This window comes from Felis catus, chromosome D4 (genome assembly GCF_018350175.1).
Source record: "Felis catus isolate Fca126 chromosome D4, F.catus_Fca126_mat1.0, whole genome shotgun sequence".
Taxonomy (NCBI): domain Eukaryota; kingdom Metazoa; phylum Chordata; class Mammalia; order Carnivora; family Felidae; genus Felis; species Felis catus.
Genome location: NC_058380.1, coordinates 59376908 through 59400329, shown reverse-complemented (window position 1 = coordinate 59400329; position 23422 = coordinate 59376908). Strand labels below are relative to the sequence as shown.

The window sequence follows — 23422 nt, the reverse complement described above, 5'->3', positions numbered from 1 at the left end:
CTGGCACATAGTGAACATACAGATATTTGTTAAGTTATTGAATAAATCATAGCTCGGGAAAACCAACCCCATGACTGCTTCAGCTCGCTGGAATACCTAGGTAATTGTGCAGCCTGCTCACACAGAGATGGTTTATTTTCATATCATTCTTTCATGCTATATGCCTGTCTTCTCTCCAAATGTGGCTGAGGGATCTGCACCTGGACAGGCATTTTTGCCTGGCTGTTAACTGCCGCAGTTGCTACCTCTGTTCTGAATTCCTAGGAAGAAGCCAAGAGTGTGTCCCTGGCTGTCTGAGGATTGACCCAGGAGTCCAGATACCACATTGCGGGTGGAGAGAGTGGTGTGCTAGTGGGTGGCATGCAGCCCCCTGAGAGCCATGCACCTGGCTTGTCCCCTCCTGTCACTCTTCCTTTTCCTCACTGCCATCTCCAGAGCGATGGCAGCAGAGACATATAAACAGCTTGGTGGGGGCTTTTGGGCTCCTGGATGGGGGGACTTGTTTCCATATATGCCCACCATGCAGGTCCTCTGAGGCTTGTGGATGGGGGGGAGAGTCTCTTTGCCTGGCCCTAGGATTCTAAGTGAGCGTCTGTGGGTGTCTGTAGGTGTAAACATCAGGAAACCTGCATCAGACACAAGCAGGCGTTCTCCATCTGACAGGTGAGCCCGACTCAGAACTAGTAGAGTACATATGAACTCAGGTGCCAGAGCCACGGGGTCTGGATTTAAAGCCCCGTGCTGCCACTTGCTAAGAGTGGGGCAAATTGCTTCTGTTTCCTCATCTTAAAATGGGTGGTAATTGGTGCCGAGAGTTAGGACACAGTCAGTGCTCAGTGGATGCAGGCTTTGGTATCACTGTCATTGTTAACTATGTTTTTGAGAATGTGTTACACTGTAGACAGGATTTGTGCTGACCTTGTTAGAGGCCTCTGGGATTGAGAAGACTTGGGTTGGAGTCAAGTTCAAATCTAGCTGTTGACTTGGGGCAAATCAGTCTCATTTCCAGCCCTCCAATTCTCATGTATAACATGAGTTATGACAAAAAAGATGGCTTGCTTCGGCAGCCATCAAGGCCTCTGCATTTGGATCATCCCATCATTTTCATCAGGATTTATCTTATTTCCCATAGCCGAGCAGCAGCCCTTGGGGTGAGGTCTTTGCACCAGACAGTGGTGCCTGTTTCCTATGGGGGGTGCAGAGTAAGAGGACGAGGACACACCCACCCCTTGTTCCAGGCCCTCCTTCCCCAGCCCAGACTTGAGTGTACATGCATGGACAGCGTTCCTGGAACCCAAGCAGCATCCCGGTGCCTGCTTCAAAACCCATCCAATGCCCCGCTTCTCAGGGAGTCACCACTGCCTCCCTTCACAATGGAGACCTCTGTTCTCAGACACTGCCCAAAAGATGTGGCAGCGTGGTGCCCTGGGGCTTGCATGTGTCTGCCGAGGTGAACACAGAGGCCTCTTGTCGGCAGTCCTGGAACACAAACCAAACATTTGCTGAGCTGCCTGTTGTCTCCCAGTACCTGGAGGTGCTGCTGTCACGCACAGGGCAGGTGGGGTGGGGGGAGGCGGGGAGTGAAGCCTGCTCTTGAACTGGAAGGAAAGGGGGCCTCACCTCTCTGGGCTTCGATTTCTCCATCAGTAAAATGGGAATTCTAATACTGATCTTGCCGTGAGAAGCACATGAGGTAACCTAGAACATATGTTTAGAAAGTTGAAGCAGCAAAGACCGTTGTCGTGGGAACAGATTTTCAGTCAATTGCAAGTGTTTGCACATTGTCGTGAAAGTCCGTGGTGTTTCCAGAGGCTCCAGGTGTCATGTGGTCCGCCCCAGCTCCCCAGACCACTGCACTGTCTCCCTCCTTGCCCCATCTTGGGGGCTCACTACTGCCTGGGCAGCAGCCCCTTGTATGCTTCTCCACCCCTCCCCTCACACTCCCTTCCCCCCTCACACACACAGACTAGACTAGAGTTGAGGCCTAGCTGTTGGCAGAATGGAAGCGTCAGCGCCAAGGACTGTGTGAAAGGGGTGCTTTGGACACCTTCATTCTAGTCCCTGTGGCCTTGTGTTTTCAGAGTATAGGGCAGGCCCCTCCTGTGAGCCCCATGTGATTTACAAGGTTTTCATTTCTGCTTCATCCACAGAAGGCCTAAAAAAGCCTCTTCAGTGGGCTGAGAACTCCTTGCAAGGCCTTGTTTTCAGTTGTCTAATCCTTGTTGCCTTTGCTTAACAGACTCTGTCCTGCATAGGTTACTGGGAGGGTCAGAGTCTATTACTAACTACCTCCATATGGTATATGGTATAGGTATATGGCATATACCTTTATGGTATAGGTATTGTCAACCCTGTTTTACAGAAGCGATAGCTAATGTTCAGAGAGGCCTAGAAACTTGCCCAAAGTCACACAGTAATGGCAGAGGCAAGAATCAAACATGGGTCTTTCTAATTCCATAGTCCACACCCTTTCCATGATGCCGAGCCACTATGGTTCCTCCATTCCCTGGCCTTGGTGTAGCCCATAGGCGGTTCTTTAAAGTCAGCTGCATGCTGGCTGTGCAGAAGTTCAGAGGAGGCTGAGGTATGAATGAGGCGCAATCTCCATTTGGTTCTGAAAAGACACCTACCTATACTAGAGACTGGGGTGGGATTAGACAATGGCATATACTGGGGATGTAGGGCACAGAAGAGGAGAAGGGAATACTACCTGGAGGGTCTAGGTCAAAACCTCCCCTAGGAGGAGGTAGCACTGGAGCTGAACTTTAAAGAATAGCTAGGATCGTGCACCAAGAGATAGTGAAGAAAGGGGTTCCAAGAGGGCAGGCAAGGCAAGGCAAAGGCCTAGAGGTAGTTGGTGGATTTGGGAAGTGGCTGGGTTTTTTTTTGTTTTTTTTGTTTTTTTGTTTTTTTTAAGTTTATTTATTTATTTTGAGGGAGGGAGGGAGGGAGGGAGGGAGGGAGAGAGAGAGAGAGAGAGAGAGAGAGAGAGAGAGAGAGAGAGAGAGAGAGAGAGAATCCCAAGCAGGCTCTGCACTATCAGCACAGAGCCCAACACGGGGCTCAATCTCACAAACTGTGAGATCATGACCTGAGCCAAAACCAAGAGCCAGTCACTTAACTGACTGAGCCACGCAGGCACCCCTAGGGGACTGGCCATTCTTTGTGACCGGAGCCAAGGGCTGGATGTGGATCCCAGAGGGGTTTTGTAGGGAAAGGTGGGTCCAGAAGGTTGGACTAAAGTCCAAGTCACTAAGGATCTTGAGCACTAGAGTGAAAAGTTTGCCCTCCATCCAGGGATACTGGGAGCCAGCAAGGGTTCATGAGCCCAGCAGAGCTGTGCTTTAGAAACCTATTGGCTTTTTGGAACTTGTTTTCTCTGACCAGCCCTGAACGATAAACAAGAAAGGAGCTAGACCCTGAAGGAACACATTTATTTCATCTAAGCAAACGTTTACTAAATACCATCTCCATAACAAGCACTACTTTAGGTTTAGGAGCAAACAAGAGATTGGAGAGGAAAAAGAGGAAGAAAATAAATCCCAGGCACCGTGTCCCCACAGAACACCCAGGCTGACTGGGGAAGAGTGGGAGGGGTGTCCGTGGAGCTATGCCAAGTGTTTCTGGGGAGGAAGGGGCTCCCAGCAGGCAGTATCCGGGGAAGCATTGTGGAGGGGTGGCCTTTTGCCAGGTCTTGGAAGCTTCTAGATGTCATAGAGATGGAGTAGGAGGGTGGTCATCCCAGGCCTAGAGGTGGGAAGCAAACCACAGACTGAATGAGGGAGGCACAGCCCCTGCCTGACCACAGGGAAGGAGGACCTGAGGGGACAGAGGGGGAGCTGGCAGTGGTGACTCAGAGGCCTGGGCTCCAGCCTTGCCTTCCCTACCCCCATCCCACCCTTTAGCTTTGAGACCCTTTGAGGTGAGTTCTTCCTCACCTCTGAGTCCCGATCCCTCACCCATCACACACGGGGTGATGGGGCTATTGTGAGAGTCAGAGCCAATGGGGGTGCCGGGCACACTGTCTCCATTATTGGCAGTGACTAAACACAAGACCAGTTATAAAGTCTGTAATACAAGTAGGAGGGGACCACCAGAGTTGGAGACTAATGCAGATGGAGGACAGGCCTCCTGGAAGGGCAGTGCTGGGGGGGCACCTGAGCTGGGTCTTTAAAGGCTGAGACCTGTTGTTAGACCGGAATTTTTGGAAGGACATTTGAGGCCTCTCACGTCTCCCACTGCCTCCCAGGGCCTGGTCCTGCCCACCTGAGCCTCCTCTCCCTCCTGCACAACTCTGACTTCCATTTGTAATTGCCTATAGGTGCAATTAATTAGGTTCTGTCGTTCTAATGACTCACAGGGGTGGCATATTTTTTCTCTAAATGCAGATATTCTTTTGAGGGTTTGTGTCTTTATCTTTTGCAGAAAATCACTAAATTAAAAGAATTGCCATTTTAAATTGCAGATTAAAGAGAAACTTAATTAGAAGGAATGAAAGCAGTTGTGTTTGGAGCTTTTGTTCTTAACATTTTTTTTTTCTTTTGCTGCTGAATCACTGTACTTGCAGTTGGTGTATTTTATTTTAGGTGAAATGATTTGCCTAATTAAGCCTGTCATTCATCACCACCTGTTCCCTCTAAATATATGGCTATATTATTAAGCTTGCAGGCGAATGTATAAATTAATTCAGTGGGGAATTACAGTGTTGACTGGGATATTATTAGGTTTTATCCAGTTTATCTGGTATGAAAACCGATATTTTCTTCCAATAAAGTGAAACAACAGCTCGTTAAGCTTCTTCATTCATTCATTGGGCATCGGTTATGTTGCAGGCATGTGCGAGGCATAGGGCACAAGGGTAAGTGTGGTACAGCCCCTGCCCCTGAGGGTCTCATGGGGCACCAGACCACGAAACTGGCCATTAGGATGCCATTAGGAGCAAGGTGAGTCTGGAGAGAGGGTGAGGTCAGGGAAGGCTTCCTGGAAGAGGTGGCCCCTGAAGGGCAAGTGGAGTCAGTTAGGTGGAGAGGCTGGCAGAAGCTTGTGGGGTTGTGGCCATTCAGGCAGAAGAATGGCCTTGAAGTGCTCATGGTACAGACTAGGCTGGACAGACAGCCAGGTCAGTGGCTGTGCTGCAGAGCTGGGGTTCCTTCTGCGATCCGTGCTCCATGCTCCATGCCTGTCCTCACCTTCCGTGCCAGGGGGTATGTGGTAGGATTTTATATTGACAGAAATCTCCAAATTCCAATTTTAGTCCCGAGGTGAACATGTCTTAAAGTTTCTCTGGTCTCTCCTCCTCTTTAGCCTGTGGCAAAACTATACCTAGAGCCTCATCTTCCCCCCCCTTCCCAACCTCTTCCCACATCATGCCACTTCCCTGCCTACTTCAGCACTCTTAGCCCCCCGGGCCAGAGGTCTGCTGAGCAGCCCCCTCTCCATTCCTAACAGTCTCAAAGTTAGCAGAGGGAGGGACCGTGGAAAAGTGCACACTGGTCCATGATCCCTGGCCCCCCTCTCCCTCTGTGTCCCAGATCTCCTGTCAGTGGAGCATCACAGAGTCTTGGCTGGCTCAGCCCATGAGTAGTCAAGTCCTGTTGGAGTCATCTCTTAACATCCCTCCCATCACTGAGGTATTCACCTCCATTACTTTCCCTAACTGGTCTCCCTGCCTCCCTGTTTGCCCCCCCCACATCCCCTCTCCATCAACAGAGTCAATCTGAGGATGGCATTCCCTGACTGACCCGTCCATAAGATCAAGACCCAGCTCTTTAGAAAAGGGCTGTGTGACCAGGTGCTCACCCCTGCCCAAGGTCACCCATCCAGAGCTCTGCAAGGCAGGCGATTCACCTCTTCCCAAGAGGTGACCACCCCCCCCCCCCCCCACCCAAGAACATACACCATTTGACTGGTTGCCATGAGGGCTGGTGTGGTTCAGCAGGAGCCCTGGTGGGAGAGCCAGGTTGCTGGGAAGCCAGGCAGGGGCCCATGGTGACATGTGCCAGGGCTGCAGCTCTGGGCTTCACCCCCTCACTACCATGGTGAAAGCCCAGGTTATCAGCCAGATGGAAGAGGGCTCTCTCAGACACCCAGCCCCAGGATGTGTACCTTAGAAGGGCCTTGTGGTTGGGACAGAACCGTAGCCTGAGAGGAGGGCAGAGCCCCCAGCAAGCCCTCACTCTCTCCCCTCCCCACACTTCCAGTCCTGGTCTCCCGGCCTGTCAGTGTCTCTAGGTTAGAGTTTGACCTCTGTCCTCCTTCCTCACGAATTTTAATTATGATTTTCTGAGTCCTCACCTCCTGGAGAATGCCAGCCCTGTCCCTCTGGTGCTCAGGCCAAAAGCCTGTAGCCCATCAATCCTCTTTCCCGCACACTCCACTGGGAATGCACAGACAAGCCCTGTCGGCCGGTCCAGCAGTGGCATCCTCACTGCTCTCCTTGTGCACCTCTCTCTCTCTTTCATTTATAAACTTTTCAAAGAGCAGTTTTAGGTTCACAGCTGAATTGAGCAGAAAGTGCGGGGAGTTCTGATAAACCCCCGTCCTCCACCCTTTTTGGCAGAGCCATCCTGTTCAAAAGTGCCAGGGGAGACCCTCCCCATCAAAACATCAGAATGACTCTCCCTTTCTCTCAGAATGAAACCAAAGTCCTTCACAAGACACAATGCCTGAAGATCTGGCATGGTTTCCTCCCACCAACCCTCCATTCCCGCTGGACTGTATTGTGTCTGTCGCCGGAGGCATGTTCACACCTCTGGGCCCTTGAACTTGCTCTTCCCTCTGCCTGGAATATCCTTCCTCTGGGTTTTCTTCATGGCAGTTAGAGCAGCTGGTAGGTATGCTGTAGCTCAGACCTATCCCCCTTACTGTGTCTATCCCTGCCCGGACTCTAAACTCCTCCGGCAGGATTTCTGTCTGATTTGCTCACTGCTCTTTCTCCAGCCCTGACCTTGCCTGGCACACGGGAGTGAGTGTTGAGGAGCGGAGCAGGTTGATGGACGGGCTGCCAGCCTCCCCTGCAGTCATGAGAGTGAGCATGCACACGTGGGTCCGGCATGTCTAGAGCCTTCCATTAGCAGGAATCTCCCTTCCCATTGTTTCCCATCGTGGTTAATGCAGAGTGTGTTTTGGAGGGATGGAAATGCTTTGCAGTCCTGATGGATGATCTTGCTCAGCGGCAGAGACCTAGAACAAGTTCACCCACATTCCACTCTCCCCACAGTCAGAGCTGGGTTTTCCCACCACCTCTCCTGAATGTGAGGTTGACGGCTCGCCACTTCTGTGCTTGCTCTTTGGAGATCGTGTGTCCGTGGGCCTGCAGCTGGACCTGGCTTTGGGAGCTTGTTCCGCAGGCCCTGGCCCGTCTCACTCTGTGTGCTAGGCCCTTAGGAAGTTATTCTGTCATCTGATCTTCACAGTACTGTGGTGAGATGGGAAATGGGGCCTCAGAGAAGTTGAGTAACTTGGCCAAGTCACACAGCTAGCCACTGACAGTCTTGGGAGAGGAACTCGGTTCAATTTGGAAGCTTGTGTGAAGTACCTGGCACAGTGTCCACACTGAGCAGACATGATAATAATAAAAGTAAATATTTATTATAACGTTAATTGAATAGAACTACATGCCAGGCACTGTGCTAAACTCTCGGTGATGTCACCTGCCTGAATCCTCGCAACAACCCCATGAGGTAGCGACAGTTATCATCCCTTACAGAGAAGGAAACCAAAGTCCAGAGAGATAACTTGCAAGGTGGACTAACTGGTCTTCAGGAATGCTTCTGGCAACTCCGGGTTCAACTCCGTGTTTTCTTCCCTTTGTGGGATATCTCCAGGGTCCTGTCCTTGAGAAACATCCTCCCCAAGTCTGTGGGGGTGAACGATGCTCCCACAGGCCCAGAGCCGGGAGGAAACGTATGGCGGGGCCTGCCCCCGTGCTGTGAACTGCTTCAGCCTCACCTGGGTGCTGGGTCTGGGACAGGGCTCTCTGCGTGTGGGGCACCCATGCAGAGGGCACTGAATGAAGAGGAGCAGACATGGGGGGTGCAGCATGACCCTTGACTGGAACTCTGTGGGCTTATCCCAGAAGAAAGGGAGCAGATGTGGCTGGTGTGCCCTGCAGGGGATGGGAGTATGGGAGGAGAGGAGCCACTTGGAGGCAGAAATGGGAAACGCCTGCCCCCCTCAGAACTGTCCAGGGAACTGAGCCCTCATGGGAGTGCCAGGCCCCCCTTGCTGGAGATTGCAGGGGGTGTCCTTCGGGGATAAGGCTGAGCTCAGTGGCCTCTGGAGCCCCTTGAAGGCACCATCTGGTTCTGACAGCACCTGTTGTGGGAAACTTAAGTCTCTTGAGCCATGTTCGTTCATTGCCTGGAGTTCTTCCCCCTGTGAATCGTAAAGCCCCAGTAAAAGCAGTCGACTATTACCCCACTGTGCACCACCCAGTAACCTCTTGGGTAACACTCTGGTGACCACGCACTTTCTTTCTCCCCCACAGCTCAGTTTAACGGCAATGAGAAACGGCAATCATCCCCCTCACCTTCCCGGGACCGGCGGCGCCAGCTTCGAGCTCCTGGAGGGGGCTTCAAGCCCATCAAGCATGGGAGCCCTGAGTTTTGTGGGATCTTGGGAGAAAGAGTGGATCCTGCTGTCCCCCTGGAAAAGCAAATGTAAGTTCTAAGGGAGCAAGGCACAGCCTCAGCTGCAGTTCATACAGTCACTGCTAAGGCTGAGAGAAGATCAAAGCCACCATCAAGTCAGTGGCTGATGAGATTAGGATACATGTCTCCTGATTCTTAGCCCCATGCTTTTTCTCTTCATACTGTATCACCACACCACCTTTACTTTGGACTATTATAAATTGGATTCATTTTCTAGCTACATTGATAGTTTTGCCTTACATCTGCTTGGCATTTGTTGGGCAAGGATTTAAGGCTCTAGATTTGGGTTTTCTCAGCCCGTTTCCCCTGAGATTTCCCACCTCGTGACCCAGTCCCATCCCTGCTGCCGCCTTCCCTCCCTATTCTTCCCTAACATTGTCACCCCTCCCCTTGACCATGGTGGTCACCTCCCTTCTCACTGTGTGCATGCCCCTGCTCTGCTCTGAAACCTTCAGTGGCTCCCCATCACCTCCAGGATAGTCTCATCTCCCTAGCCTGCCGCTCAGTCTGTGAATTGCCCCCAGACTGCTTTTTCGGTGTCTCGTCATTCCATATACCTGGACTAAAGTGAGCTTCTCCAGGTACTTGATAAATCGGGGCCTGCATCTTGTGCTGATACCTTTAGCTGTATCATCCTCTTAACAAGCAAATGTGCGATAAATGGGGTTATCATCCCCGTCATGTAGCTGGGAAATCAGGACTCCAAGAGGTGCACAGCCTTGGGATGTCACAGCCCACAGTGCAGAGGCAGGATTGGAACTCCAGCCCTGTGCCTTGACCTCACTCTCCCCTCACTCACCTCTCCTCGTACACACCCTTATCTCTCACCCTTTGCACAAGACTGGCACAGAGGAAGCACCATAAGGAGAGGAGATGTGCTGACAGCTCGCCGATCCCTCATCAGACTGTCCCACATGTGTGTCACGTACTATATTAATCTCCAGCGGGGGATTCTGGCCTCAGCACAGCCGGCAGTGCGTCCCTCACAGGAAATGCTCACTTGGCGAACAGATGCAGGGTTTTCCAAATGACATCATGTGCCATGGGCCCCTTTTTCAGCTATCATCTGATAGATATGCTATCATCTGGGGTGGGGGGGATTGCACAGCCTCCTCTATGACCCCCCATGCCTGCTGTACCAAGCACATGGGGGAGCACTCCCAGTGGGCATCTTTGCTAACTGTCTGTCACAGCCACCCAGATTGGGTGGTAGGTTTTGCTTATTTCTGATCACTGTGTACTTTTTAATTAACAAACAAAACATGATCCAGAGATAGCTGGGTGCTGTTCAGCCTGCATCCTAACCATTTCCACCCAATATCCCTCTCTAGCTCCTGCCCCTGTTGGAACATAAGCTCTGTGAGGGCAGGAACTGATCTGGGTCACCACTGCATCCTCAGTGCCTTGGAACGATGCCTGGCACATAATAGGTGCTCAAAAAACAGTTGTCCAGGAAATGGATGAAGTCCTCAAAGAGCTGTCAATGCTGTCTCTTTCCCTTCCATCACCTCCCATTCTCTCTCACTCAGCACAGTAGACGACTCCCTCCTTTGAAGATACACTCTGCTCCTGGTTTTTCTCCTGCCTCCCTGGCCACCTCTTCTGTCTCCCCAACTGGCTCCTCACCTCACTCAGCTTGACCTGAGGGTGGGACGGTCTGGGGCTGGGTTTCCAGCTACGTGTTCTCCTTGGGTAGTCTCAGCATCCCACACACCACCTGGAACTCCCAGCTCCTACATCCAGCTGCCATCTTGGCATCTCTACTTGGCTGATGAATGGGCTATCTCAAATTTAGTATGTTTAAAACTGGGCTCCTGATCTTCTCCGGACACTTGCTCCTCCCCCAGCTTCCCCACCTCCATAAATGGCATCACATCTACCTACTTATTCAAGCCACCAATCTGGAGTCTTCTTGGATTCCTTTTTTTTTTGCCTTACACTAGCATCTAATACATTACTAAGTTCTGCTAGTTCTCCACGCAGAATAACAGGCTGAATCCATCTGTTCCTCTTTGTCTCAGAGCCACCTCCCGTGTGGACCACCGCAGAAGCCCCCTACCTCATCTGCCACTCTACTGCCCCTCTGGCCCCTCTTCAAGGTAACCTGGTTGGTCTTTAGTAAGACCATCCAGAGCAAGTATCATCCTCTTTTTAACACTCATTGCCCTCTGCTGTGCTTAGATGAAATCAGACTTCTTCCATTGCTCACAAGGGAAATTGGGCTCTGCCTCCCTTTCCACTCTCGTCCTGTACCACTCCCCATGCTCACAGTGCTGGGCAGGGCCATTCTTGCTGTCTTTCTGTTTTATGAACACCCCAAGCACATTCCTACTTTAGGACCTTTGCTGGTTCCTCTGCAGAGAACATGTTTTCTTTGGCTCCTTACATGATTGGCTCCTTCTCACGATACAGATTCTCAGGTCAGATTTCATCTCCTTGGGAGCCTCCCCATTCTGTTCATTCTAACTTAGGCCCTTCCTGTGCCCCAGTCAATGCCTATCACAAACTCAGGATTCCTACATAGCAGTTGTCACTTTCTGATATTGTGTCCTTAATCTATTTGTTGACTCTCTGTCTTCCCTGCATCAGCCCCATGAGATCAAGGATGTAGTCAGTGGTGAGTAAATATTGGATGAGCTAATGGGTAATGCATAGGTTGAATGGCAGTGGTTGAGTCTTCTTAATCCCCAGGATTCGGGCATGACAGGCCAGCCCCACAAAGTCCAACACATCCCCAGACAGCCTCCTGCCTAGATCCTGTTTGCAGTCCAAGCAGAGCCTGCTTGGGCCCAGCAGTTGGCCCTCAGCCCCCCATGGGACCACCCAGGCCCACCCTGTTTCCTGGTGGCCAACTTCATGCTGACAGGCTGGCCAGTGGCTGGCCCTGGCCCCCTGAGTGTGTCCTTTGGCCCGTCTCTCCCAAACTGCCTGGGTCTCCTTTGAATTTCGACCCGAGTCCCTGCCTTTCTCTCAGTGTGCAGTAGCTGGGGCAGCAGGGAAGGAGCCAGCAGCTCATCCTGTTTACCCACCAGGGATTACCTTTAACCAAGATCCCGAGCCCCCGGAGGCCCATCTGCTACCAGCTCAGCCCCTGTGCACAGGGAGGGGCGGAGGGTGGGCGGCACTTCCCTAGAGACTTCTTCTAGGCCTTTCCCTGAGGATGGCTGCTTCAGATGGCTGGAACTTGTTTTCCTACTAAAACATGTTTGTCAGCTCACTGGGGGTGTGTTAACACAGGTGAAATTTCCCAGAAAACGACCTTGCCAAATCTGTTAACTCTTAGTTCTAAAGTCCATTCCATCCTTGTCTGGCTGTTTCCCCAAACTACAGTCATGGATCCCTTCCAAAGTGTGGCTTCAGCCCTCATATCTCTGGAAGTGTTTTAATTACAGGGGCCTATATTCCTCTTCATTTCTCTGTACATCTAGAAAAGAAGGCAGTCTACACTTCCCCTGCCCCTTCCCCTGCAGAGATCCAGCCCCAGAGCTGACCTGCTATGGGTGGTCACCTCCTGGGCGGTCAGTGACTCACATGCTCACTGGGCAGGGACACTTGTATCTGCTCTTCCTGCCCTTGCTTTCCTGAAGCAGTTGGGTTTTGAGGTTATAATTATGTCATCACCACCACTGCAGCTAACTGTTCAGAACGCTGCTTTGTAAATGGCAGAAAGTGTGCACTGAAAGGCAGTGCCGTGCTTTTCCCTAAGCAGAATGCCTGTAGCAGAATGCTCAGAGGCACTGTTTGCAGGGCACCCCTGGGCCGGGACCAGGAGGCAGCAGCATCCCTGCTTACACCTGGGAATTTGAAATGCGGCCTACGGTGGGCAGCAGCCTGAATAATGATAGTTGGGGGAGTTACCCATGGCCATCTGCAAGTTCAGTCTCTTTCTATGGATGCTGGGAGCTGCCATTTGTTGAAACTCACCCCACCCCAGGCTCTGCATATGCTCTTCTGTGCGTCATCTCATTTAATCCTCACATCCCAAGGCGGGAGTGGAGTGACCCTAACCCAATAGAGAGCCGAAGTGCAGCCAGGTTCCGCCACTTGTCCCTGACTGCCCAGCTGGCAAGTGGCAGAGCAAGTGGCAAGTGGATGCAGGCCATCCAGCACCTGTGGTTCTCTTCCTGGCCTAACTCGCCGCCCTCCCACCACCCCTGCCCCTTAGAGACTGTGATGTAAGCAGAAATGCATTCTGGGTAGACCCACTGACTACCCCCATCTTGTGATCTTCACTCTTCCTCTGAAATTTCACCTTCAACTCTCCCAATCTTGAAAATCAGTTGTTCGTCTTTTGTCCTACAGCGGGGGGGCCTTAGTCATGTCGTCTGCCATTATACCCCTACCTTCTGATTCTGCTGCTCACCACCTAGTGTCCAGAAGCAGTGATGCCGGGCTTCCCACATGCCCGACCGATGCCAGATTTGCTTGACAGGAGCACTGGTGTGGCTTTCCCACCCAACCGTCTGCTGTCCTGAGTGACAAGCACCACCCACTTGTCCCGCAGATGCCACGGAGAGTCAGCACACGTCCCTCCTGTTAGCACCCTCTGATGGCCTCCGTGTCACTCAGATGGAGAAAGCCAGGGTCCTCTCATTGCACACCAGCCCCCTGAATGGCCCTGCCTGGTGGCCTCGTGGGTTGCACTGCCCACCCCTCCCCTTTGGCTCCCTGCAGCCATGCTGGCCTCCTTGCTGTTTACCAAGCACATCGGGCACTGCCTCGGGCCTTTGCCACCCCTCCCTCTGCCAGAAGCACTCTTTGCCAGTTACCCTCCTTTGTGGCTTCCTCCCTCAACTCCTTCAGGTCCACATTGAAAATGTCACTCTTTCCGGAAGGTTTCCCTGGCTCCTGCTTAAAATAGCAATCCCTACCACATGCTCCAAACCACACTACCCTGCTTCATTTCCTGCATAGCACCAAATTGTAGTGCAAGCCCTGTGAGGGAGGAGGCTGCAGGTTGTTCACTGCTCTCTCCCCAGGATCAGGCATGTGGCACAGGCTCAGCAGTTCCATACTGAATGACTGAATGCACGCACACACACACACACACACACACGCACGCGCGCACACACACACACACACACACACACACACACACACACACACACACACCTGCCTTATAACGAGGAGGCTGGGACATGCCAGCTGCCCCCAGACGGGGCTGAGCCTCCCCAAGGAGGAGTTTGCAAGGGTGTCAGCTCTGAGGGTCCTGTCCTCTTTGGGTTCTGACCCTCTCTCTCCTCTCCAGCTGGTATCACGGAGCCATCAGCAGAGGAGATGCCGAGAACCTTCTGCGGCTCTGCAAAGAGTGTAGCTACCTTGTCCGGAACAGCCAGACCAGCAAGCACGACTATTCCCTCTCCCTGAAGTGAGTACAGCCTCGCTCACCCCTCTCAGCCCTCCTCGGCAGCCTCGAGTGAAGCGCTGCCTGGCCCTTGTGTCTGTGGCAGAAAGGCCCGCCAGTGTTCCCCAGGAAATGTGCCAGTGTGAGATATTTCAAGCCTTGGTTTTTCAATTTGATCCTATTCTCCTGGAAGGCAGAGGAGTTCTTAATTTCCTCCGCCCCAGAAGAGGAGGGGCATTTTCCTAGGATTCAATATTAAATACCCAAAGAAAGCTTTCATATCTGCTGTGAGCCAGGAACCTAATGAAGCTCCAAGTATACCTCATCCCTCCCTCAAAGCTCACAGGAGTCCTTTGATGAGAAACATATGGTCCCCATCTTGCAGATGAGGAAACTGAGGCTCAGAGAGGGACTTGGAAGGCCCAAAGGGCAGAGCCAGGACTCCAGACCAGCTGTTTGACTCTCCACAGCACCGCACTGCCACTGTGAGAACAGCCCTTTCCCTATGTTTCAGGTTGCTGTTTGGGTGGGTCTGATTTTTATGTGTGTCACAAAGGTTGTGAGGAGTGCTGGGAAGAGCCAGGGAGAATCCTGCTGGTGTTCTCCTCTGTGGCTGCTTTGTAAACTGTTGGGCCTTTCTGACCCATGAAGCATCACTGTTGAGATAGGCAGCCTCAAAACGAGAAAAGGGTTTTTTGCTTGAGTGCTTCATCATTCAGTGCTATTGCTAAAGGGGACCCAACAGATTATCTAAACCCCATTTTACAGATAGGAAAACCGAGGCCTAGAGAGAGGAGGGATTTCCCAAGGAAATATAGAGAGCTAGTGGCAGAATTGGAGTTTAAGAAACCCAGGCCCTTTAGCCAGCACAGACCCCTGGGAACATTGAAGCCTTCTGCCTGGCTTCCTCTCTGCACTGCTCTCCGTTCTTAGAGCCTGTGACAGAGAGAGGGCCTGCTGTGATGTGACTATCAGCTGTGTAGACACTGGCAACAGTGCAGCCAAAGAATGAGAGATTGGCCTGCACTCTGTGCTCAGGACTGAGCCCACCCTGTCTGCTGGGCTCTGCCCTGAGAAGGACCATGACAAGTTGCAGAGCATGATCAGCAAGCAGAGGCAATGGATATCTGCCTGGGGAAGAAAGGACGTGTGGGCACATGGTGAGAACCACAAATCTCTCAAGGATTATCAGGACAGAAGGAGCAGATGTGGTCAGGGGTCCCCGGGTGGGACTTATGGGCAGGCAGATTCCAGCTCAGTGAGAGGAAAAGTTTTCTAACAGTCAGAACTGATCAAGAATTAGATCCATCCAAAACTGCCTCAATAGGTAGTGAGTGTCTCATCACTGGGGGTGTGCAAGTGGCGCTGGATGGCCCTTGTCAGGGAGAACATAGAGAGGATTTCTAACAGCAAAGAAGGCACTCAGGACATACAGCACCTTCCTACTTCACTGTCCACCATCAGACCTGTTGGCATAAAGGATCTGTTTGGTTATCTCAGCCGAGAAGATCTCAGTACTAAACTGCAGCAGGGCTGGGAGGCTGGACTGGCAATGAGCACAGTCGGAGATCCCTCAATGGATTGAGGAGCGGGCGGCAGGGGAGCAGGTGCACATCACCAGCCATGCTGACAGGGACCAGGGGGTCCTCATCTGCCTGCTGCTGCGTGCGGCCCCGCTCCCTCCCTCACTGTCCAAGGTAACTGAGCAACCCAGGTGCTCTTAAGTGATTCTTCCAGGTCTCCAACCCCACCCCCACCCCGCCTCAAGGTGAACTGTGTTGTTCTGGGTTTCGAGAGGTGAAGGAGGCAGGTGACAGCAGAGATGGGATTCCCACGTTACTGCCCTTCCACGATGACTGAGGCAGCCCACCCACCCCCTGGGCTTCCTCAGTGCAGCACTCAGTACACTGCCAATCTGCGTTCCTCTGTGAATCTCTTCTCTCCTGGAATCTAGGACCTGGCCAGAAGACTGTTCCCAAAACCACTGATTGAGTGCAGCAAGGAAGGGGGGGTGGAGCACCCCATACCAGTCCCAGCTGACCTTCCATGACCCTCCATGAGCTGGGCAAGGGCTGAGCCTCTGCACTAGGCGGACCGGGCCCCATGGGGACCCCGGCACAGCTCTGCCTGCATGGGAACAGTAGCCTCCCCAGTACCCAGCAGTGTCACAGTTGAGGCACCAACATGGAGCCATATAAGGAATCTCAAGCCAGTTGCAGAAGTAATCATACCAACAATACCTTCAGGATCCATTTCTCAGTCTCCTGTGAAATGTGCCCTGTTATGCAAACAGGCCTAAAATCTACCTCCTGGATGGGTCTCTAGAAGAATATTTCTATCACAGCCGCAAGAGTGCAATTCCTTTTCACCCTGGGTGTGCACCGTTCCCTAAACAGTAGTACCACTCCAGAGGGATGGACAGCATGTTGGTTCTGTTTTCACAGTACAGGCTTATAGTCCTGTGTGCAGGGCTGCATGTAGTGGAGAAAGCAGGGGATAGGCTTCCCCACTCCACGGCCTTATGGCCTGGGCAGCCGTGTCAACTTTTTGAGCTTTCTCTGTGCACAGGGGATGGCAATGCTCTTCGTACAGAGGGAAAACATCTCTAACCCAACCAGTGCAGTGTAAACATTATCTTGTATTATTCCCACCCTGCCCCTGCTTTCCCAGGTTGGCCTCATGGTTTCATTGAAAGCTGTTTTTAAGGGCAGCAGAGAGAACCTATTGTCCAGAGTTCTGGACAGAAGTCCTGACCTACCACTCACTGCTCACTGTGTGACCTTGGGCAAATTCCATCCTTCTGGGGCTCAGCATCCACATCTTTACATTGGGACTTTGATGGTTGCTAAGGACACCTCTGACATCAAAGGGTCTCTGACTCCCTGGATTTCCCGTGTCCATGGGCTCAGCCTTCCTTTGTCTTTGGAGCACTCTGGTCAGATCCCCTGCACCTCTCAAGCCAGGGAGGAAGTGGAAGAGACTGAGAGCTGGGCCCAACAGCCTGTGGCAGAACCCCCGATAAGAACACTCTGCCATCAGGCCTGAGTTTGGGTGACTAGTCTCTGCCCACGGGTGCTGGAAGTTTAGTTTTGCATGCTTGTCTAGAGCCATAAGATCCCAAAGGCCAGATGAGCAGTCTCACATGGCCAGATTTCCCTTGAAGAAGCCCAAAATTGAGGAGGCGAGCTGGGCCATCCTGTGGCTGGGCAGGGCAGCCTGCTAAGGGGAGGTGAGCTTGCTTTCCAGCGTGGCCCTAGTTCACGATAACCAGCTCGGGAGCCAGCCAGGGGGTGATACCTGGCATTAATCACCTTAACCACAAATGGAACGACGCTGGTACTGAATGTCACGGCTGCTTGGGACAAGTGCCAGCTTTGCCAGCCACCACATGACGTGTGAAGTCTCTCCGATCCCTAAGGCCTCCCTGGTAGGGGCAGGGTATGATCAGCCTTCCCCGTGCATGGTGTTGTCAGGAGCATGGTGTAAATTGACATTGGGATTCCAGCTGTGTTTTTATGTGTGGATCCTTTGTGAGGATGTTCTAGGGTGGAGGAAGGATTTGGGGGAATCCAGCCTCAGATGACAGCCCTCCACCTCTTCCATCCTTCTCTCAGCAGATATTTACCAGAACCCACTGTACCAGGCACTGGGCAGGCAGCATAGAGAGCTGAAATGAGAACAGCTCAGCTTAGGCCACAGGAGCTCACAGCCTGGCCCATCCATCCTGGGCCTTGCTACAGCCAGGTTTGCATGAAGGTCCTTGGGGACCTGGAGTTGGCACAGGAGTGGGCAGTCCCTGACATGGAGGGTTAGGAGAAGCTGCAGGTGCACTTGAGCCTTAAAGAGAGGGTAAGTGGTCCCCAAGCAGGGACAGCTGGGGGGGATCTCAGGTGGCAGGGACAGCCCAGGCAAAGCCCTAGAGATGCAGAAGAGCTGTTGGCAGGCCTTGTGCCTGCCTCACAAAGGAGTTGAGACTTAATATTTAGTGATGGAGCCACTAAAGTGTAGGGCCACTCTCAAGGATCTGCCTTTATGCTTTAACCCCACTTCTTGACCCTGTCTCCCTGCGTATCTGCACGACCTTACATCTTAGAAGGCCTGAGCTTTTGCCCTAGGACAGCCCCACCAGGTGGCGAGGGCAGAGAGCACCATCTTTTTCATTTTAGGGTAAAGGCAGCTGAATGAACTTCCCAAACTGGAATGGAGGCCACGGACTCCCAGCCCAGTCTCTTCCCACCCCTCTCAAGCACTTCTTATACCAGGTCAGAGATCACCTGGAATGACCTTAGAGGCCTATCTGGTCCTGCCTTTCCTTCATGGGTGGGGAGACCCAGACCCAGAGGGGAATCGTGATTGACCTCAAGGCTACCTAGGTGGCAGCTGACGACACTGACAATAGAGATGGCGACTGCTCTCCACTGTGGGGACTGGCCCAAGCTGCCACCCATCTGCCCCTCCACCAAATGCTCCCTGCTCTCATGGTGATCCAAAATGACGCCTGAGCTCCTCACCTCACTGCCGGTAGATCCCCTCCCTGGCAGATACCCCCCACCTGTGGAGCAGCCTTACCGAGACCTTGCCCAGCTGCTTTGGAACACTGCCCTTATCCCCTTCTCCCAGTGGAACTCTCCCTCTTCCCAGTCTCCAACCTGACTTGGGGGCAGCGGGCCCTTAGACTTCTTCTCAGCTACTAGCAGACACATTGGCCTTTCAGAACACTCACTCCACCCTCAGGGAAGCAAGGGGTTGAACCTTTAGATATTGGCAAGAAAACACCACACTCTAACAACTTCCTGTCTGGAAAGGCAAGCAGTGGGGGAAAGGGATGAAAAGTTGAAAAATCTCATTAAAAAGGTTCTTCAGGCACTTTGGACTATGAATGACTTTTTGCAAGTTCCAGTTTCATGAGTTTTTGCAAAGGAATCTGGACAAGATGAGGGAAATAGGACTTCAAAGACTGGAGGGCTTGCAGCTGGTGGGGGCAGGGAGGCAGGGTGAGTACCGGGGCTCCCCTCCGCATGTGCTGGGCAGGCTCTGCCTGCACTGGGCCCATCCCTGGGAGCAGGCAGAGTGGCATTTCAAGGCCTTGCAGGAATATCGCTACTCCTTTGACAAGGTCCCCACCCTGGCTTTCTTTAGGCAGTGAGAGTCCCAACCCCAGTGGGGGACATGGCCCCAAGGAACCCCCATAAGTAATCATCAGCTTTCGAATCCCTAGAAGCAAACTGCACGGCACCCTAGTAAAAGTGGCCCAGATTCTGACCTCAGGAGACACTTCTGGGGTCTGGCCTATTTGCATCAGGATGCAACTCAGTCTTGATCCTTCAGGAGCCTTCCTCAGCCCCCATAAGCTCTGCCTCACTGAGCATCAGTTATGTACTGGACTCCAGCCCTCCAGGAGTTCATAGCCAGAGGGGAGAGGATATTTACACCTGTTGACTCATACACTCACAGGACTGCTTGAGGGCCACCCAAGGCAGAAAGTGCTCAGCGCTGTGAAAGAGGGAAGGCACCCAAAGAACAGGGTATTTGTAGGATGATCCGGTCATCCTATAGACAGGGCAGAGAGGGCAGCCCACGCAAAGGCAGGTAAGTGCAGACTTGAGTCAGAATGACAAATAACACTTCAGTGGGAGCTGGGGAGAGGTACAGCCCTAGTCGCCAAGCTGAGGAATTTGGGTTCTGTTCTCTAAGGTAGGGGGCGTCCCTGAAGGTTTTGAGCAAGGTGCAGTCATGTCCTCAGTTTTATTCTAGAACCATTAGTGAACCGGGATGCACCATGAGTATTGTCCAGGAAGGACCCCCGCTTCTGCCTCCCTCGGTCCTCCCAAGCCCTCCTTTCCCCCCACGTACCCACAAACATGCCACTCGAGCTAGCACAGTCCAAGGGGCTAAGAGGCAGGCATCCCAAGGAGAGATCCAGGGCAGCCCTTTCCAAGATGTAGAGGGACAACATGGGCTCTGCAGTCAAAGATATTGAAGACTTTGGAGATTCAAAGAGTTTGAACCCTGTCTCCATCTTTTACTTGCTGTGTGATGCTAGGCAAGTGACTTTTACTTGCCTGATCATTGCTCAGAAAACCGCATGGGCCACTCTTATAAAGCTGTTGCAGGAAGTAACGTGGCTCTGCAGGTTCACCCTATGCATTTGCTTCCAGGTTAAGGGCTCCACAGTTAGGGTGAAATACCTTTCCCCTAGGTTCCAAGGATGGTGGGAAGACTCAGCCCCATCTCCTTCTCCAAGGAGGAGGTAGGACAATTTATCAAGAACATGCCTCTTGCTCTGATTGCTTAAGGACACCCGCCTGGTTCCTGCTTGGAGCCGCACGTTTGTGCTGATGGCTGGGCAGCCAGTCTTCACCAACAAACGCTTCCTGGGGCTCCAGTGTGGGGTGGTGGGTGTAGCAGGGCCAGGAGGAGCAGATGGGTTGCATTCCACGGGAGCTGGGGGCACATTGCAGTTAGAGTTGTTTTTCTTTCTTCTCTCCCTTCATTGATTTATATAGTAAAGGAGAGAGTTTTCAAACAGTAGGCATGTCTGGGTCTGGGCAGGCAGGCTAGTGATTAATCTTCGTTTGTTGCTGCTGACAGCTAGGAGCAAGAAATAATAAAGGTTTGCAGGGTGAGGAGGGGTGGGGAGTGCAGAAAGCCTGCTCACTCTTTGGCCTTCGGTAGGGAACACAGACTTCACTTCCCTCTACCATCAAAGCACCCCTTGTTGGTCAACATTTGAGGCTCCAGATACTTCAGGGTGGCTGCCTGCTCCCGAGGGTGAGCCCCAGGATGGTCAGGGCCTCCCCAGTTGCTGTTAAGCTCTCCACACTGTGTCACCTCCAGCCCCAGAATGCCTGGACTTCCTTCATCAGTGGCCCTTTTCCCAGCCCTGCTCCTGAGGGCGAGGCCTAAAAAAAGGCAGGGTTGTGCACCCAGAGGACTGTATGTCTCTGATGTGAGGGACCCTCTGACTCCACACCTCTCTGAGCTGCCAAGTGGGTGTGAGGGCTGCAGGAAGGGCACACGGAAGGGAGTTGGGGGGGGGGGGGGAGGGCAGACCGTGACAGCAGGGGCTACTGGGGACCTTGAGGCTTAGAAGGAGGAGGGGCTCTGATATGGTCCGAGGAGGACTGAGGCAGCTGTGAGTGGGCAGGGTAAGTTGCTGCCCATGCTGGGGAAGGAGCAGCACAGTAGTAGAAGCTTCCTACTTTCCAGTCCACAGTTACCAATATATCGCATCGTGAACATCTTCTCCGCCCCCAAGGGAGGCAGCTCTGTGCAGCTAAGCCACGGGCCTTTAAACCCAGCTCTGCCTCTTAATAGCAGGGTGGTCTTGGGCAGAAGATGGTCTTAACATCTGTGAGCCTCAGTTTCCTCATCTATAAAATGGGTTTTACAGCTCTATTAACGAAGAGACGTTGTGTGAGGTGTTTAGCATGTGCCCAGCATACAGTAAGTGCCCGTTCAGTAAATGAGTGGTAGTTCACAGTCTTTGTTATAGACTTTGGAGAGCTGCAGGTGGTTGGAAAGAGCTCAGCGTGGTACAAAGCCTTGTGGATTATCTGGGTCTGGCTTAGAAGTCTCTGTCTATACCCACAGCTGCTCCCCTCTATTAGGGTGGGATTTTAGAGTTTATGCAACTCAAATGCAACTCAAAACCCTGCATTGACTTCGAATTGCACAGAGCTGGAGTCAAATCCAGGCTGCCCCCTTCCTGGTTGTGTGACCTTGAGTAAGTCACTTAGCCTCTGTGATCTCCCAGCTGAAGATGATGAGCACCTCAACAGGCTTTTCCTCATGTTCTCATGGTGAAGCATTTTTGTGGCAAGCCAGAGCAGCTGCTCTGGGACATAGAGTACGCTAAGCAGAAATCTTGGGACTTAGGGAACAGAAGGAGATCTTTTAGATCACCTGGCCCAATGCCCTGTACAGGTGCAGAAACTGGGGCCCAGAGACAGCAAGAAGCTTGCCCACCTCCTGGCTTCCCGGCCAGACCCTGTTTTCTGGCAGCATTTGAGTCGGGCTGAGACAGAGGGCAGGAGGGACAGGGCTGGAGTGGGGGCAGGTCCGTGTCTTTGTTCCCACTATGTGGAGGATTTCACATCCTTTCAGGGCTGGTGGAGGAAAAATGAACTTTTAGCTCAATTAGTGTGCACTGTGCTTCCTCCTAAAAGGTTTAAAGGAAATGCCACAATTAGCTGCTACTGTAGGCAAAAGAGGCTCCTCAAACGCTCTTCACAGGAGGCCAAATAGCAGTGAACGTTAGAATGTGCAGACGCCTCACAGGATGAAGGGACATGCCATCAAGAGCTAGCATGAGGAATAATAGATGTTTCCCTGTACTCAGAATTACTGAGAAAATATGCCCTGCCAGTGGTAAAACATTTCCATGGATGCTATCCTCACCACTAAAACAGGCACCTCTCCTACATTCCATATATGGTGCTTTGGTGATTCTGGCTTGGGCCCAGGAGACCCGGGTTCAAATCCTGGCCCCACCTCTGTCTAGCAGTGGGGTTGTATACCAGTCAGAAGCCCGTTCTTTTCTTGAGGGGCACCATGATTTGGGGGGATTCCCTGTTGCAGTTGACATTTTCAGCGCTGTGGGGCCTTGGTTTGGGTTGCAGAAATGGCTATAGTGAGGTGGTATGTGACAGGGCACCTGGCGTGGTTGCTGATACTTACAAATACTGGGTTTTCCTGCCCTGGTAGTTAGTGTATGGGGAAAAGGCAGGAAAGATTACCTTTATCTTAACACATGCAGAAGCTGGGGTTCATTCTGTCCTGCAAATGAGTGAAGAGCTGGGCTTAAATGCAGCCCAGTGCCCTCTTTCTTCCCTCTGGAGCCTCTCTGAGCAAAAACACCCCCAACACTTCCCCTCCAGCCGGGCCCAAGAAGCCCAGGGAGGGCCCAGGCAGGTGTCTGGATAGTGTAGCCCCAGGACCACTGGATAGTGTAGCCAGATTTTCTGAGCAGGACCTGGGCCACAAGCCCTTTGCCAGGCATTGCCTGGCATCTTCCCTGAGGTGACATGTAGAAGGCCAGAGACCCTAAAGCTCCTTCCCTCAGCTTGTGGGAGCCTGAAAACATTGGGATTTTTCTGGCTCTGAGGTGACAGTGTCAGGATACAGACCCAACTATAGAGTCCACTTTTCTTCTCTGGGTCCGGCTCTCAAGCAGCAGAAGCTGGGAGCATCTAGGGATCTGGTGGCAGAGAGGGAGGTTGAGGCCAGCTCAAAAGGGACAGTGGTGGCCTCCATAGCTTGTGAGACAGGTTTTCAGAAGCCGCCCAACCGTGGATGTGTCTGGAAGGTGGATCAGGAGTGCAGGCTGGCTGCTGGGGAGGCAGAAGTAAAAGGGAGTACATGGAACTGATGAGGGCGAGAAGGGTGGAGGAGCCAGGACCTCATCCAGATTCCTGAATGACTGGTG

General features: G+C 52.4%; 1 protein-coding gene and 1 long non-coding RNA gene across 3 annotated transcripts in view; one reads left to right on the top strand and one right to left on the bottom strand.

Annotated features, from left to right (window-relative positions):
- SHB (SH2 domain containing adaptor protein B) overlaps window positions 1-23422 on the top strand; it is a 136771-nt gene that overhangs the window by 97018 nt on the left and 16331 nt on the right. The window contains exons 4-5 of one of the 2 annotated variants that reach the window (XM_003995682.6): window positions 8489-8660; window positions 13900-14019. In XM_003995682.6, coding sequence (XP_003995731.3) covers window positions 8489-8660; window positions 13900-14019 — 292 coding nt within the window. The remainder of the gene's footprint in view (window positions 1-8488; window positions 8661-13899; window positions 14020-23422) is intronic. The other variant, XM_023242467.2, reaches the window with a different exon arrangement.
- On the bottom strand, window positions 3414-11838 carry LOC123381477. Its single transcript, XR_006588501.1, has 2 exons — window positions 11691-11838; window positions 3414-3747 (listed from the first exon to the last, which is right to left on the bottom strand). It is a non-coding gene; the product is annotated as an uncharacterized LOC123381477 (long non-coding RNA).